Genomic DNA, 17960 nt, shown 5'->3' with positions numbered 1-17960 from the left:
TAGTTACCGTTTCCCCCTACTTCACCATTTGTTTTATTTGGCTATATTGTCGACTGAGTTCCCGATGTGTATTTTCCCGTGTGTATGAACAGCTGCCTCTGGTTCTGGTTGGAGGGAGGTGGGGGTTCAGGGGGCCAACAGCGGCAAACAAAGGCCCCGATAGAGAGACTCCTCGACCACTGTTATTGCCTACCAAACGGCGTGGATTTGATTTGGCAGTAGCTCTTTAAACATGGGTGTAAAATAATAAATAAACGATAACGTCCCGACGGAAAGTCCAAGTGTGAGAATCGGGCAAAAAAACAAAACAAGCATACTGCGACTGCAATTAACTTTAACGAAACATTATTGCGATGGCCTGACGAAGATGATGATGATGATGTTTTACGCCAGCATGCCTACAATGACGTCAGACGTCTAGAGGGAGGGCCATATTTTTTGTTACAGAACGGCTAAATGTGTCGTTTTATTATTTAAGCGTGACTATGTTTGCTATTATTATCTCTATTGTAGACAGGTTACCGACACATGTTCAGAGTTTGATTCAAGTCATCTTATTTTCTTTTGAATAGTGAAAGTGCACTCAAGTACAGCAACAACTAAAAGTATATAATTGTGCGCGTGCGCAAGGGCAGGTTGTAGTTTTGCATTGATATCGGTCACTTATTTGCATTGAAAAACACTAGAACTGTTTTAAAGACACTTGTTTGGATGTGGACGGATGTGGTTGTGCGAATTTTGCATACGTCCCAACTCTGGCCTCGTGCAAGACACAGTCGTCAAATTGCCACTCACAAACTCTAGCAGCGTTTGAGGTATTTGTTGATTTTCCCGTTGGTAAAGATGGTTGGTCAATAGGGAAATGTGTTATTGTACTTGCATGTTCTTGCTCATGCATTGCTGGTAGCGCTCACACATGCACACTTGCACGCTTTGAAATAAACAATGTTGATTATCAGATTGATTATCAGAACACATTTTTTGATATTTTATGTTTGGTAGGGTGGTAGTAAAGTGTAAACCATATATGGTACCGTTCCATTGAAACCTTTCAACTCGTAGTAAAACGTCAGCATTGTCTTTGCACTCACAATCGCAATATATTGGATCTCACCTGATTCGACATTTTCACTAGACTACATCAGGTTTATACTGGTATTTGGTGGGGGCGACGTCCATGCCTTGTTTTTTGAGAAAGGGATTTCAATTTTACGCCATGTTAGGGCGGTGTACTAAAGGTAATGTCATTTAATAACAGCGTGTCGCTAAGCCTAACTAGTGACTATGTTGTGAGGCCATATAGTATACTTAAAGGGAGATATGTCAAAACAGTCTACCCTTTTTTTCCCCTTTCCATATGAAGATAAGAGCTTCGTACGTTAACACATGTAAGTCAAATGGTAGAAAATATGAACAGGCGTACAACCATCAAGACTGGGTAAGAATTTTGTCCATAATGCATTGATTTGACCTTGAGAACAAATCGTGTGTGTGTGTGTCACACACACACACACACACACACACACACACACACACACACACACACACACACACACACACACACACACACACACACACACACACACACACACACACACACACACACTGTGTGTGTGTGTGGTCGTCTTAAGCTATGCAGGTGTTGTCAGAGGTGACTTGTGGTGTCGGTAATAAGTGTGTGTGTGTGTGTTGCAGCCATGCCGTCGGTGATGGAGCGATCTGGGACCGGGGTCCTCTCCAGGAGCCGAGCCAAGACGGTAACCAACGGCAACAGCATGCAGCACTCCGAGGAGGACAGCAGCGATGAGGAGCACGCCCATGGTACACACACACACACACACACACACACACGTACACACGTACACACACGTACACACACGTGATTCTTTCCACGGGTGGAGAGTGCACTGACGCGGGGGCCGTCCTTGACCCGGTGGCCCCGCCCCTCCCGTCCTCCATGGCGGGTCATGTGACCCGGGGAGCACTCTGACGGTGGCGGTCGTGTCATCGTCCGTTGCGTTACCACAGTGATCCGTCACTGTTCAGGGTCGCGCCCGCTCTCCACCTCAGGCCTCCTAGCTCCTCCGTCACCTCTCTTCTCCTCTCCTCTTATATCCCCTCCCCTCCTCTCTCACATCCTCTCCTCTCATGGCCTCTCCTCTCCTCCCCTCTCACATCCTCTCCTCTCATGGCCTCTCCTCTCCTCCCCTCTCACATCCTCTCCTCTCATGGCCTCTCCTCCCCTCCTCTCTCACATCCTCTCCTCTCATGGCCTCTCCTCTCCTCCCCTCTCACATCCTCTCCTCTCATGGCCTCTCCTCTCCTCCCCTCTCACATCCTCTCCTCTCATGGCCTCTCCTCTCCTCTCACACCCTCTCCTCTCATGGCCTCCCCTCCCCTCCTCTCTCACATCCTATCCTCTCATGGCCTCTTCTCCCCCCTCCTCTCACATCCTCTCCTCTCCTCTCCTCCATCACCCCTCCTCTCTTCTCTCCTCCTCTTTTCTCCGGTCCTCTCTCCTCCTCTCCTCTCCGTTGCTCTAAACTCCTTTCCTCCTCTCCTCTCCTCATCGTCTCCCCCGTCATCTGCTCTGATCTCTTGTCGCCTCGGCCCCGCTCATCTAATCTCCTCTCCTCCTCCTCCTCCCATCTCCTCATCTCGCCCCTCATCTACCCTCATCGTCTCTCCTCCACTCTCTCGTCCCCTCTCCATTCCTCTCTCCTCATCTCCTCCCCTCTGTGGCGCCGAGGCACTTATCCCATCCCCCAGGCCCACCTCATCCATGGCATCCTCTTGTCTCTCTACCCACACACCATCCTACTCTCTCTCTCCCTCCCTCTGTCTCTTTCTCTGTGTGTGTGTGACTGTGTGTCTCTCTCTCTTCCTCTCCCTCCAGCTCTCTCGCTCTCTCTCTCTCTCTCTCTCTCTCTCTCTCTCTCTGTCTCTGTCTCTGTCTCTGTGTCTGTGTCTGTCTGTCTCTGTCTGTCTGTCTCTATCTCTGCCTCTGCTTCTGTCTTTTCGTCTCTGCTTCTGTCTTTTCATCAGTCTCTGTCTATTTGTCTCTTTCTCTCTCGCTCTTTCTCTCTCTCTTTCTGTCTCTTCCTCTCTGTCTCTGTTGCTCGCCCACCCTCCAGCTCACCTCTTGCAGCTCACTGGTTTCCTTTCTAAGCCCCTTCAAAGTCACACACACACGCACGTACGTCACGCAACGAGGCCTTTGCTCATGAGCACGTCAGCAGCCCTAGTTTTCCTTGGAACCCGGTTCGGGGATTCCATCCTCATTCCCTTTCCCTCAGCAACCCAATGTGACGTAATTTATCTCTTTGCCTCCATCATAAGTCATGGCCTCAGCTGTCCCCAACCCCCCCTCCCTTTTCCTACGCACGCGCCCATACGCACACCATTTCCAACCATGAGTAATGTGTCTCTCCTTCACCCCTTCATCCCCTGCCCCTCCCTCCCTCCCTCCTCCATTCTGTCTCCGTCTGTCTCTCCCTCCTCCATTCCACCTCTCTCTCTGTCTCTCTCTCCCTCTCGCCTCTATTCTGTCTCTGTCTCCCTCCCGCCTCTATTCTGTCTCCGTCTCTCTCTCTCCCTCCCGCCTCTATTCTGTCTCTGTCTCTCTCTCCCTCTCGCCTCTATTCTGTCTCTGTCTCTCTCCCTCCTCCATTCTGTCTCTGTCTCTCTCTCTCCCTCCCGCCTCTATTCTGTCTCTGTCTCTCTCTCTCCCTCCCGCCTCTATTCTGTCTCTGTCTCTCTCCCTCCTCCATTCTGTCTCTGTCTCTCTCTCCCTCCTCCATTCTGTGTCTGTCTGTCCGTCTCTGTCTCTCTCCCTCCTCCATTCTGTCTCTGTCTCTCTCTCCCTCCTCCATTCTGTGTCTGTCCGTCTCTGTCTCTCTCCCTCCTCCATTCTGTCTCTGTCTCTCTCTCCCTCCTCCATTCTGTCTCTGTCTCTCTCCCTCTCTCCTCCATTTAATCTCTCCCTCCCTCCTCAATTCCATTTCTCTCTCTGTCGATCTCTCTGTAGTTGCTCAATGCTCATCATTTCTCCTTCACTCACTCACTCCCTTTCTGTCTCCTGATCGGATACTCTTTCAACTCTTCATTTTCCCATCTATGTTTTCAGCCTTAATGCGCAAGACATTTACACATGATATGATATGAACAATTCCCCTATGTGACATCGCTCCTAAAATGAGACAGTATCCCCCCTTTCATCATGTCACGGTGGTGAGCTTCAAAGACTAGGAGCAATAATGTCGAATTATTGAGCGATTTCTTTATTTGCGTCATTCCTTGGCCCACCTCTCTCACTGTTACCTGTTTCCCGTCAGTCTTTATTCTAACTCTCTCTCTCTCTCTCTCTCTCTCTCTCTCTCTCTCTCTCTCTCTCTCTCTCTCTCTCTCTCTCTCTCTCTCTCTCTCTCTCTCTCTCTCTCTCTCTCTCGCTCCTGTGTCTGGTTGTCTCTCGGCCGCTACAGACAGTATGATCCGCGTGGGGGGCGACTATCAGGCCCAGATCCCAGAGTTCAACCCAGGTGAGGCTCGCGTCAAACAAGTCAACCCGTACAATCCGGTCAACTGATTAAAACAGTTAAACCAACGTGTGTGTGTGTGCGCGTGCGTGTGTGTGCGTGTGTGCGGACAGACAGTCCAAACCGCTACAACGAGAAGGACAAGAGGAGCATGCTGGTCTGGTGTCCGAACACTCACGTCACAGATGCCATGCGTAAGTCCTGCAATCCACTCAAGCTACCGGTCGCGCTGCGGCGGGGGGATTCTGAATGTGTTTTTCTCTGCATGCTGCTAAATACTGCTAGTGCCGCGTTGCTATTCCAGTGAAACTGTGCAAAAAGTTACCAAAACTGCCTTTCTAGTTCAATGATCGTTGGAAGCACCCCATGTGTTTATAGTCTGAATCTGAACTTAAGTGAGTAGTTTTATATATATTTATATATATTAAGCACAACAAGACCTAACCTGTCTCTCTGTTTCCGTCTCTGTCTCCGTCTCTCTCTCTCTCTCTCTCTCTCTCTCCGTCTCTGTCTGTCTGTCTGTCTGTCTGTCTGTCTGTCTGTCTGTCTGTCTGTCTGTCTCTGTCTGTCTGTGTCTCTCTGTCTCTGTCCGTCTCAGTGGATGAGTACATACTGATGGCTAAGGAGAAGCATGGTTACAACATGGAGCAGGTGAGACTCATCTTCAATTAAACATGAACAGAACGTTAGGCAACGTTTACACTGATCATCATTTATCATATGATAGTATCTTCAATATTTGGCCTCAGTCTAAAACTAGTGGGGTTATGAAAATGACCAGTGAGTAGGATGACCTTTGACCTTTTGTGGGAAGGAAACTGCAACAATTAGGCTTCATCCTTGTCCATACAGGCCAATTACTTGGCCCGTATGTACCAATTATCAAGTTATCAGGCATCTAATCACAACGGCGAAAAAGCCCCAAGATGGCAGCTCCGGCAGTAAGCAACACCCCAAGTCACCCCTTCACGTGCATACTTCCTGCTGTGCGACCCCCTAAACCCCCCCCCCCCCCCCAGGCCCTAGGCATGCTGCTGTGGCACAAGCATGACGTGGAGCGCTCACTGGCCGACCTGGCCAACTTCACGCCTTTCCCCGAGGAGTGGACGGTGGAGGACAAGGTGCTGTTCGAGCAGGCCTTCAGCTTCCACGGGAAGAGCTTCCACCGCATCCAGCAGATGGTGAGCAGAGGGGAGGGGGGGGGGGACACAGAGGGAGAGGGAGAGGGGGGGGGGTAAAAGAGGGAGATGGGGCGAGGGGGAGGGGGGTAACACAGGGGGAGGGAGGGAGATAGGAGGGGGGGGACACAGGGAGATTGGGGGGTAAAAGAGGGAGATGGGGGGGAGGGAGATGGGGGGGGGAGGGAGGGAGGTAACACAGAGGGAGACTGGAGGAGGGTATGAGAGGAGGAGATGAGAGACAGTGGGGGGAGGGAGGAGAGATACAGTGAAGGTTGGGGGAGGAGGGGGAGATGGGAGGGAGGGGGAGATGGTATGGGGAGGGGATGTGGAAGTGAAGGAGGGAGATAGACAGGGGGGGGGGGGAGGGGGTGAGAGAGAGGAGGAGAGGGGGAGAGGGGGAGAGGGAGGGCTGTGGGCATTTGTTCAATAGGGTTCTGAATGAGTGACAGCTCGTGGAACTAAAAACATCCCAGAGCTACGAAGAGTTCCTAAACGCACAGGGGGGAAAACGCATTCATGTATGTTAATGTTTTGTGTAATGAAATTCCTAATCTTTATGACGCGTGTGTGTGTGTGTGTGTGTGTGTGTGTGTGTGTGTGTGTGTGTGTGTGTGTGTGTGTGTGTGTGTGTGTGTGTGTGTGTGTGTGTGTGTGTGTGTGTGTGTGTGTGTGTGTGTGTGTGTGTGTGTGTGTGTGTGTGCGCGCGCGCGTGTCTGGGCGTGCAGCTTCCAGACAAGCTGATCTCCAGCCTGGTGAAGTACTACTACTGCTGGAAGAAGACACGCAGCCGGACGTCAGTGATGGACCGGCAGGCCCGACGGCTGGTCCACAAGAGGGAGAAGGAGGACAGGTAAGACGCTGGTTCTCCCTGGTTCCGTCTGGTTCTGATTGGAATGCAAATAAAGTCACACACACACTTATTTGGATGTTAATATCGTTGGCCTCCTTGCATTATTGCCTGAGTCGTATTTTGGTTGTGATATCTAACCTAACGCTATTCACCTAAATGCTGCTGATTCTCTGCGCCTCATTGGCTATATCCTTAGCCAATCAGAGTGCTTTTTACATTCCATAATCAGGACCTGCCTAAGTCATCTCTTTGACTTTGGCATTTTTGACGCTAAATAAAAGATGAACATTAAAATATGTCTTCGGGAATTATGCTATGAGGCCAACGATATGTAAACCCATTGGAAATGTGAAACGCTGCACTACTTTACTGTTCGTGCCAACCCAGTATGTTTAAAAACCACTGACCGGCTAGTAAACTGGGGACAGAATAGCCTCCCAACTGAATGGAACGAAACGCTCCGCTATGAAACGGTTCCTTAACTTGATCACAAAACCATTTCTGGGCTCGGTTTTAAGGCCTTGCGCCAACCAGCAAGAAACGCACATATGTCTTGCATTTACGGCTGAAAGAGGAATCCTACTCCAAACAACGCTTTGACTATTGCAGCGGCACTGAGAACTTCTATGTATTTGCATGTCAGCCAAAAACGCCTCAATATGGGGTTGATGGTGAAGGGTCCGTGAGGCTGAGGGAAAAGGGGGTGTCCTTGTTTTGGGGGTCCGACACACGGGACGGGACGTTACTCTGTACTCTCCAGGGTTGCCCACAGCGGTTGCCTTGGCAACACTCGCCTGACGCCTCAACTACGACGTCCCCCAAATCTTTTTTTTTTTTTGTAAATATTACACAAAAGTATACAATAGTGTAAACTTTGTCCGCTCTCTGTGTATAGATCAGGCTGCAGGGTGACAGCCTGCACGAAAACAAGCGTAAATGGACCACCTGTACAAAGAGTGCATCCACCTTAACACATTTTCACTCTCTCAGGCTCAGCAATGACGAGGTGGAGGAGGCAGACCCGGGCAGCGACAGCGACTTTGAGATCGACGCTAAGAAGGAGGTGAGATACACAGGCCATGCCTCCCCAAGTGTATGTTCCCCAGCCAGCGTCCACTGTCACCTCATTCCCCTCTGGGAATCTCCACCTAGTGCCAAGTAAAATAGCTTTTAGGATGCATCTCGGTTGGGTCGAGCACGCTTGTGAACTCGGCATGCAGGTAATACACCGTGTGCCAACCGCAGGTTCGATTCCCTCCTTGCCTCTCTTTCAACCCCACTTTCCTGCCCGTTTCTGAGTTACTCCGAAAAAGTCATATTTCATAGGACTCTAATTATTCAGAGACATTATTCATTACGCTGTCATTATAGAGAGCCGTTTTGTGAGGTGGGCACTTTGATTTGATCACCATCAATTAACCAGGGTTCCCCAACCGTCTCTGAATCAACTCGTCGTATCGGATCCAACGTTATCCCAGGATATAAAATGATTCTCCTCCCCCACCACCTCCTCTTTCTCCTCCCCCACCACCTCCTCTTTCTCCTCTCCCACCGCCTCCTACTCCATCCAATGCCCCTCCTCCCTTCTCCTCCCCCAACCTCTCCACCTCCTCCTCCACATTCCTCCTCTCTTCCTTCCTTACCCTCCTCCTCCCCCTCCATCGACTCCTCCTCGCTCCCCCTCCACCTCCTTCTCTACCTCCTCCCTCCTCCTCCCTCCTCCTCCCCCACCACCACCTCCTCCTCCTCCCCTCCTCCCTCCTCCACCACCACAACCACCTCCTCCACCACCACCTCCCCCCCCTCTTTCTCCTCCTCCTCCTCCTCCTCCTCCTCCTCCTCCTCCTCCTCCTCCTCCTCCACCTCCCCCACCTCCCCCACCTCCCCCTCCTCCCCCTCCCCCTCCTCCCCCCCCAGTCGGTGAAGCAGGCCCCTGGGGGCCCCGGGAACGCGGGCGGCAGCGGCGGCCCCGTGGCGGACAAGGCCCCGCCGGGCCGGGCCGGCCCCATCAAGAAGGAGAGCGTGGGGGCACAGTACCGGCACCACCCACTGCGCGCGCGCCGCCGGCCCCCCAAGGGCATGCACCTGGACCAGGGCGACATCATGGCGGTGTCCACCTCCAGCGACGCCGGGGTGCTGTCGGTGCGCCAGCTGGACACCCGCCTGGTGTCCCTCAAGAGACAGGTAGGCTCACCTCCGGGGGTCCGACCGCAGGGGTCCCCCCCCCCCCCCCCCCCCCGAACTAGGGCTGAACGGTTCATCAAACTCTAACCGATGTCACCGCGATGCAAACGGGATTTGTAAATCAGAGAGGCTGCGAAAACTAAACAAAAAATATCTTTATATGTTTATCACGTGATTTGTTGCTGTTACTTATTGGAGATCAGTAAGATAAAAGGAAAGAGCAGTTTATATGTTGACTGCTCCCAATGTAGTGTCGGTCATACTATAGAATGATTCATTGCTTGTTTAGTGGATAGTACAGAACATAAGGAATTATAAAAAGGGAAATCGCATACTAGATCATAATCGCAATATTTATAGAATTAATCGCAATTAGATTCCCCTAATCATTCAGCCCCACCCTGAACCCCTGATCCAGAGGTGCTGGGGGGGGTACAGCAGACCCCCTGGTGGACGAACGGCACGGAGCCTGTTTTTGAGGCTATGTGTGTATAAGCACAAAGCCTGTCGCTGGTGGGATAGCGTGGTCGTTGGTGTGCTGAAAGGGAGAGGGCTCGATGCCCCGATGGCCGACCGCTGACTGCCGGTCCTCGAGAAAGGCGCTCCCTGAAGCCTGACTCTGCTCGTGAACGACCGGTCTCTGAGTTCAGGGCAAGTCGCGTGGGATGCGACTGTCTGCTAAGGCTTCATGTGCGTCTGACACGATTTGGGCAGTACACGATTAAAGACGTGACGTGATTCTTGTCTGCAACGACTCAAAACTAACCTGAAGGTTCGGGAAACGGACGGAGGTGTGTGGCGACACGACCGCTCCCGCGATGTCCGGACACCGTGACGAACAAGCGTTGTTTTTTCGACAACAAATACACACTTCTCATTGGCTGCTGAACACGCCCCTGACGGTACGCACAAACCACCCGATCGTGGACATAGTAGCCCCGATTAGATCCGACATGTTGGATGGGGTCCGGAGCATTCCGTCTGGGACCCTAAAGAGAAAGATTGGCTCGGTGTTTTACTCACTCACTCCCGCCCGGCCCTCCAGAATCGGGAGTTTGCCCGACTTCAAACTGTTTCCCAAATTGGCCTTGAGAGTCTCTTAGGGTGGCCACCGATTTAACGACAAACAGAATGTGTTGCTGATGAATACGGAATGTGTGTGTCTCTCTCTCTCTCTCTCTCTCTCTTCATTCCTCCCTCATCTCCTGTGTCTCTCGCCCCACCACCAGGTCCAGAGCATTAAGCAGAACAACAGCAGCATGAAGCACGGCCTCAATGAAGGGATAGGCACCTTCCGGCCTAGCGAGGTACACCACGTCTTGCTCTGTTCCTCTCTCTCGCCCTCCCTCGCCCTCTCTCTCGCCCTCCCTCGCCCTCTCTCTCGCCCTCTCTCTCCCTCTCGCTCGCCCTCCCTCGCCCTCTCTCTCGCCCTCTCTCTCTCGTCCTCTCTCGCCCTCTCTCTGTCCTTTAATTAAAAGCCAGGTTTAATTTATTTCCTCTCGGTTCTGTCCGCAGGCGTGTGTTTTAAATCGTAGATCTCTTGTCCACCTGTTTCTCCTTCCTCCTCTCCGCTCACCCCTTCCTCATCACTTCTTATTTTAGCCTGGTTTCATTCTGTTGTGCCAGAGGACTCGTCAACTGCCCTCTTCCCCCCCCCACCCCCGGCGTTCTCCTCCTTAACTCCTTCGTCTGCGTGGCTCCCTTCCCTTCGTTCTTCATCCCTCTGTTCCTTTTCTTCCCCTCCCGGCTGATCCGTCTCTTCGTCCGTCTCGTTTAGTGTGTCTCTCTCCGGGGCGTTCCATTCACTCCCCCTCCCGAGAATTTAGATTAGTCCAAATCTATTTTGTCCTCTGCTTCTTTCCCTCCCTTTCTCTAATCCGTCTCTCTCATGGTCTCCTCTGTGTGTGTGTGTGTGTGTGTGTGTGTGTGTGTGTGTGTGTGTGTGTGTGTGTGTGTGTGTGTGTGTGTGTGTGTGTGTGTGTGTGTGTGTGTGTGTGTGTGTGTGTGTGTGTGTGTGTGTGTGTGTGTGTCTCTGTCTCTGTCTCTGTCTCTGTCTCTCTGTGTTTCTCTCTCTCTCTTTCTGTCTGTCTTGCTTTCATCCGCTGTCTCTTTGTGTGTCTCTGTATCTGTGTCTCTCTCTCTCAATGCATTTCTCTCTTTCTGTCTGTGTCTCTCTCCCTGCCTCTCTCTCTCTCTCCATGTCCTCCTTGATACTTGTCCGCTGTCGTTTCGACCTTGCGATGGTTATTTTCCTCTCACTCACCTTGTATGCCTCTCTGTCTCCCAGCCCGCCCCGAAGATGAACTCTCGCTGGACCACAGAGGAACAGCTCCTGGCTGTACAGGGTGAGCCCAGGACGGACACACACACACACACACACACACACACACACACACACACACACACACACACACACACACACACACACACACACACACACACACACACACACACACACACACACACACACACACACACACACACACACAGAGAGAGAGATTTGAATATAGATATAAGATTATGTTGGACATGCAGGGTAGGAGAACTCCCGTCATCGAGATGATCAGCTTAAGGTCAACGTGGACGTAATGGGTAAATCCCCTGGGGAGGAATTTAAGCATTGATGTGAGTCTGTGTGTGTGATGAGATATGACAAATACACTCAACAGACTGTGACATAATCTTAAAAAAATGGACTCGTCTGCGCCTCTACATTTAGGTGTAGATGAGTCAAATGATGAATTGAGATCTGAAGGCATTTGAGTGTACACGAAGGAGTCAGTGATTACTTTACTGCCGCCTGGTGTAGGGAGATTGATTGAAGTGGAAACGCAGAAGGCTTGGGGCTACAACGAGTACCGTGTACGTTTTTGATCATTTACTATTGGATGAAACCATGGCGACCACCACAGAATCAACAAGTAACCGACAAAGGGTTCAGATTCTAACAGGGAAGAACACTTTGAGATAAGGATCATGTTGGAGGGAGGAGTGTGTATGTGTACGCACGGGCGCGTGCACATACACACTGACGCGCATGCACAACAATCTGGATGGAGTTATCCAGAGAAGAAAGGTGACCCCCCCCCCATCAGGCTCTGAAACACGTATCTGGACCCGGTCCATGATGCAGAAGTTCCTGCAGACGAGTCTCTTTCATGAACGCACGGGAGGTTTTAAATAAAGGATTTATGAAAAGGTCTTCTGGAACTGCTTCTTGATTTGATTGGGTTTACATGGGAATGGGTTCTGACCCAAATGTAATAAACCGAGGTCCGAAAGGAACTAATAATCATAAGTAAAGGAAGTGAATTTGGCTCCGTCATCGTTTCAACTCTGAGATCTCCCCAGCGGACTCATTGCTTTAATCAACACGCTGGCAGCGACGGACGCTGACACACCAGGAGAGCCCAGTTATAACCCATCGTCTAACCTCTGTCTCTCGCCTTCTCTCTCTCTGTCTCTCTCCCCCTCCCTCCCTCCCCCCTCCAGCCATCCGTCGCTATGGAAAGGACTTCATGGCGATAGCCGAGGTGATCGGGAACAAGACGACCTCCCAGGTGAGTCGCTGCTGCCTCCTCCACAGGTCAGCCCACGAGAGAGAAGGAGGGAGAGAGAGAGAGGAGGTGTAGAGTGAGGAGGAGGGAGAGAGGAAGATGATGAGGAGGAGAGAGAGAGAGAGGAGGATGATAGTGAGGGAGAGAGAGGGAGAGAAGGATGATAGTGAGAGAGAGTGAGGAGGAGGGAGAGAGAGAGAGAGGAGGAGAGAGAGAGAGAGAGAGAGAGAGGAGGAGGGAGAGAGAGAGAGAGGAGGAGAGAGAGAGAGAGAGAGAGAGAGGAGGAGTAGAGTGAGGAGGAGGGAGAGAGAGGAGGATGAGGAGGAGGGAGAGAGAGAGGGAGAGGGGGAGGGAGAGAGAGAGGGAGTGAGGGGGAGAGAGAGAGGGGGGGAGGGAGGGAGAGGGATAGAGAGGAAGATGAGAGGAAGGAGGAGAAGAGAGAGAGAGAGGAGGAGTAGAGAGAGAGGAGGAGTAGAGTGAGGAGGAGGAGGGGGAGAGAGAGAGAGGAGGAGGGGGAGAGAGGAAGGAGGACGGGGAGAGAGAGGAGGGGAGTGAGGAGAGCAAGAGAGTGAGAGGCAGGATGTAGGAATGGTCAAACTGTAGATTTAATAACGTTGATGTACAGTTGGTCACATCCTACTACATGTCCAACAACAATAAATGTTACAAATAATTGTTTAGGAGTGTCTCTATATTTTCAGCATGTCTGTGGTGGAAAAGTAGAAGTTTTGATACAAATCCTGACATAGTCACAGTCGGGACGGCCCACACACGCCAGATCAGTCGGACGGGGATCCAGTTAGACCGATAGTGACAGTCGTATTCAGATGATTTGTCGACCCCGTCTGTCTGTGTGTGTGTGTGTGCGTGTGTGTCTGCGTGTGTGTCTGCGTGTGTGGAGGCTGGCCGAGCACAGCTGCTCCACATCTGGTTAACGGACCGCCTGGCTCGCGTAGCAGCGCGTCTCTGAACCAGCGCGGCTCTCTTCTTAAAGTAGCTGCTTCATCAGCTGTTGTCGGCGGCTGTTGCTAAGCAACCAATTAGCTGCAAACAGATGCCGTGTCAATTTACTTCTTTTTTTTACCTCGTTACGTTAATTGCAGGCGACGTAGAAAAATAAACAATACCGTTCCCTGCTCTAAAATCTTTTTTGACAAGAATTTGAAATAATTCTGAAATTTGAACCTGAAAACTAAACTCTCTCTCTCCCTCTCCCTCTCCCTCTCTCCCTCTCCCAGGTGAGCTCGTTCTTCGTCAGCTCCCGGCGCCGCTTCAACCTGGACGAGGTGCTGCGGGAGTGGGCGGCCGAGCAGGTGGCCTCCAGCCGCGACCAGAGGGAGCCCCGCCCCCAGGACCCCGCGCCCCCCGGGGAGGACGAGGTGAGGCCAAGGGGGGCTTCGGGGAGGTTCAGCATTCAGTTGAACGTCTGATAAAAGCTTCTACGAGTAGAAACACCGTTGCTATGGACGCAGTGTTCCATTCCGACCGTAGAAACAAACTGCCGATTCGTTTTAGGACTCGGAACGCAACCCTTTTTAAATCATTAACTTCTCTTGATAAGTTTGGGTGATTGAGGAATAAGGGATAACGCCCGGTTCTCTTTAAGTTCTGCATCAAAAGTACATAAAAAAAAAGTTGGAAATTACTGTGGATGAAAGTCTACAGAGTAGTGCTGCAACTACTTATTAATTAGTCAAATATGCGCTCTGTTGTATTAAACATGGCCGCTCTGTTGTATCAAACATGGCCGCTCTGTTGTATCAAACATGGCCGCTCTGTTGTATCAAACATGGCCGCTCTGTTGTATCAAACATGGCCGCTCTGTTGTATCAAACAAGGCCGCTCTGTTGTATCAAACATGGCCGCTCTGTTGTATCAAACATGGCCGCTCTGTTGTATCAAACATGGCCGCTCTGTTGTATCAAACATGGCCGCTCTGTTGTATCAAACATGGCCGCTCTGTTGTATCAAACATGGCCGCTCTGTTGTATCAAACATGGCCGCTCTACTGTTTTAAACATGGCCGCTCTACTGTATTAAACATGGCCGCTCTACTGTATTAAACATGGCCGCTCTACTGTATTAAACATGGCCGCTCTACTGTTTTAAACATCGCCGCTCTACTGTTTTAGACATGGCCGCTCTACTGTTTTAAACATGGCCGCTCTACTGTTTTAGACATGGCCGCTCTACTGTTTTAGACATGGCCGCTCTACTGTTTTAGACATGGCCGCTCTACTGTTTTAAACATGGCCGCTCTACTGTTTTAGACATGGCCGCTCTACTTTTTTAAACATGGCCGCTCTACTGTTTTAAACATGGCCGCTCTACTGTTTTAAACATGGCCGCTCTACTGTTTTAGACATGGCCGCTCTACTGTTTTAGACATGGCCGCTCTACTGTTTTAAACATGGCCGCTCTACTGTTTTAAACATGGCCGCTCTACTGTTTTAAACATGGCCGCTCTACTGTTTTAGACATGGCCGCTCTACTGTTTTAGACATGGCCGCTCTACTGTTTTAGACATGGCCGCTCTACTGTTTTAAACATGGCCGCTCTACTGTTTTAAACATGGCCGCTCTACTGTTTTAAACATGGCCGCTCTACTGTTTTAAACATGTTTTATTGATGGAACAGAGAAGAACCACGTTGGCTACGCTACGGCTAGCGCGCCAACGCTACAGGGAGGCTCTGTTCCCTTTTATAACGGCGTTGTCCATTAACCACCTACGTCTCTCTCTGTCTCTCTCTGTGTCTCTCTGTGTCTCTCTCTCTTTCTCTCTCTCTCTCTCTCCCCCCCCTCCCCCCATCAGGTGAAGCAGGAGGACTCGCCCCCGGACTCTGCGGGCGCTGGCTCCTCCCCCTCGGCCCAGACGCCCCCCTCCCTCTCCCAGCCCCCCCCGCTGCTGCGCCCGGCCCCGCCCTCCGCCCCGCCCAGCCTGCTCCGCCAGCCCCCCCCCCTCCAGACGCGGCCCGTGCAGAACCGCCCCCCCCACAACCACCCCCCGCCCCCCCTCATCCGACCGGCCGTCAGCTCCGCCTCCCCCGGCGCCCCCCCCGCTGCCACCGCCGGGGGGGGTCAGGGGGGGCCAGGGGGCGGGGCCAGAGGCTCCTCCCCCCCGGGCTCCGCCTCCGGACCCCCGTCGGCCGCCAATCAGACCCCCCCCTCGCTGGTGGGGATCAAAGTGGAGCAGGCCAGCCCCCACTGATGGAGAGACCGCCACACACACACACACACACACACACACACACACACTGTCAACCTCAATACACACATTGGCAACACACGCACATTAGTTGATAACAACCGAAAGGGACTGAGCACATGCATATGATTCAAGAACACACACACACAACACTACTGCCCCTTACTGTTTGACTGTTACTGTACTAGCAAAGGCCTACCTCCAGTCTGCACACACACACACACACATGTATCCGGTTACGCACTTATACACACACAGACCCACACACACACATCCGCACACACACTTGTGCACTTATCCACACACATGCACACATATCCACACACACACACACACACACAAAATGGAAAAACAAGAGACTTAACGAGAACCGACTACCTGTAAAGCCCCCCCCCCCCCCCGCCTCACTGCTCTGAAGATGCACTGGATCGCTGTGAGAGGAACGCCATGACAACGGACCCCTCTCCCTCCCAGGAGCTCACCTCCCCCTCCTCCTCACCCTCCCTCCCGCTGCTTGTCGCCATGGTAACTGCTGAACATTTCCAACAGGAAGAAGTGTGCGTGTGTGTGTGTGTGTGTGTGTGTGTGTGTGTTTTGGGGGGGGGGGAGCCCCCACAGAGAGACAGTAGAAGTTCCACCTGGCAGGTGTCAGGTTAGCATCCCCCCCCCCCCCCCCCCCTCACACCCAACCTTCCAGGAAGAACTGGGAGAAACCAACTGGAACAAGATAAGGGAATGATGAAATGATGTCCCCTACTCTGATCTCACACACACACACACACACACACACACACACACACACACACACACACACACACACACTGCGGTGACCCTGTATTATTATTTTTGTACTTAGAACATGGCGAGTTCCAACATGGCCTCCTCCCCCTCCCCCCTCCTCCTCCTCCCTCTCCCCCCCCCTCCTCCTCCCCCTCCCCCTCCTCCCTAGCTCAGCTGGAGGTCCACCTGCTCCTGCTGTGACCCCGGAGCGAGACTCCCACAATGCACCTCCCCTGCTCCCCACTTCCTCCTCCACCCCCCCTCTCCTTGGTCTTTCGCTCTGGTTCAGCAGGTGAACCCTAGGTTAGTTTAGCGATAGCTAGTGTGTCACTGTCCCCCCCCCCCCCCCCCCCCCCCGACCAGCGTGAGATGAGCCCGCTGTCACCGCCGTCTAAGGCCCTGCATATCATCAGCCCGCTGCTATTTATACCCCAGGTACGACAGCGCAGACACAACCGGCGTCCCCGGCGGGGAGACCGACCCACCGGAGGTCTCGACAAACACACGTTGGGCACGCGACGACGGGCAACGTTTTGTTTTGGAACCACGTTTAGTTCCCTTTACACTTTGGTTGTAAAAACTAGAACGGTAATTCAAGCCCTGTTTTGTTTCGTAAGCTTTCCAAGTTCATGTTCGTGTCGTTAAAGTTTTCCTTTCACCCTGAGCCGCGTCGGCCGGCTGGTTTGAGCGTGTTGACGTAACCCCCGGCCCGCTTCACCAGCCTTGTTTTGTGGGTTTAAGTATCCGATAGTAGCTCCTCCTCCCTTCTTCTACTTTGCCGGTGACACAGCGGCCATTTTGTCCCCATTGGACGCGTCTTCCCCGTGAGTTAGTGTGGCTTTAAACGTGGCTTTCCCGCTTTTTTTGATCGTGCTTTTTTGAGAAGTGATTGCTTTGTTACGTCGTTGATTTCTTCCTTCCAGAATGTACTTAATGGTGTTACCGTATGTGAGAAGGTGTTTATATTGTGGAATCATGAACTGCTTGTGTTATTTTGTTTTTTTTAGAATAAAGAAATGACCAAAAAAATTATTATTCCGGCTGAACATCCGTCTTATGCAGCAGTTATTCACATTCTCAAACTCCAGTTATTGACTATTCTATTTATATTTCCATAGGCTTTTACGAGGACGTGTTGACAGAAGTTGAATGGCTGAAAACATGTTATTCTAGCAATAAGGAGAGATTCGAAGCTCCACAGCGTTTCCTATTTAATTTATAAAAGACTTTCAGGGATAACTTAAAGCAGTTTTAAACTAACTATTGAACTATTTGATTCTACAAAATATTCTGTTCGCTTTAACCTTCCGGGGCTAGGTCTACTGGTCACTTTGACTTCTGGTTCAGTTTGATGTTTCTCAACCAATTATGCAAAAATAACAACTAAAGTGTAAAAGGACGTGGTGTTACGAGACACCCCAAAATACACACTTTTTGTTTGTTCATTAAGGTTATTATAATTGCATTATACGTGCATGGTTATGCTGTGAATGTTTGTGTGTGTGTGGAGCACATCACTGAAGCTGTACCGTGTTGGGGAACGGGGCCTGATGTGGGGTAGGCTATACCGGGGTTGGCCCAGGTGGCGCCCCCTGCTGGTAGCCACTGGTCGCCCTCAATCGATTGGCGCCCTTCCTCATTCTCAGTTTTGAGGTTACAAATTAAGA

General features: G+C 51.6%; 1 protein-coding gene across 1 annotated transcript in view; it reads left to right on the top strand.

The window, feature by feature from the left end:
* The window catches only part of rcor2 (REST corepressor 2), an 18686-nt gene extending 1358 nt beyond the window's left edge, over positions 1–17328 (top strand). Inside the window, exons 2-14 of the mRNA XM_030338126.1 lie at positions 1696–1821; positions 4482–4538; positions 4649–4729; positions 5134–5186; positions 5555–5716; positions 6442–6566; positions 7557–7629; positions 8484–8750; positions 9980–10057; positions 11038–11095; positions 12243–12310; positions 13546–13686; positions 15121–17328. Of these exons, the coding sequence (XP_030193986.1) occupies positions 1698–1821; positions 4482–4538; positions 4649–4729; positions 5134–5186; positions 5555–5716; positions 6442–6566; positions 7557–7629; positions 8484–8750; positions 9980–10057; positions 11038–11095; positions 12243–12310; positions 13546–13686; positions 15121–15516 (1683 nt within the window). The 5' untranslated portion in view covers positions 1696–1697 and the 3' untranslated portion in view covers positions 15517–17328. The remainder of the gene's footprint in view (positions 1–1695; positions 1822–4481; positions 4539–4648; positions 4730–5133; positions 5187–5554; positions 5717–6441; positions 6567–7556; positions 7630–8483; positions 8751–9979; positions 10058–11037; positions 11096–12242; positions 12311–13545; positions 13687–15120) is intronic.
* Positions 17329–17960: the final 632 nt, after the last annotated feature.

Source organism: Gadus morhua, chromosome 17, assembly GCF_902167405.1.
Source record: "Gadus morhua chromosome 17, gadMor3.0, whole genome shotgun sequence".
Classification (NCBI taxonomy): Eukaryota; Metazoa; Chordata; class Actinopteri; order Gadiformes; family Gadidae; genus Gadus; species Gadus morhua.
The sequence above is the reverse complement of the archived record's forward strand: the minus strand, read 5'-3'. Positions and strand labels throughout refer to the sequence as shown.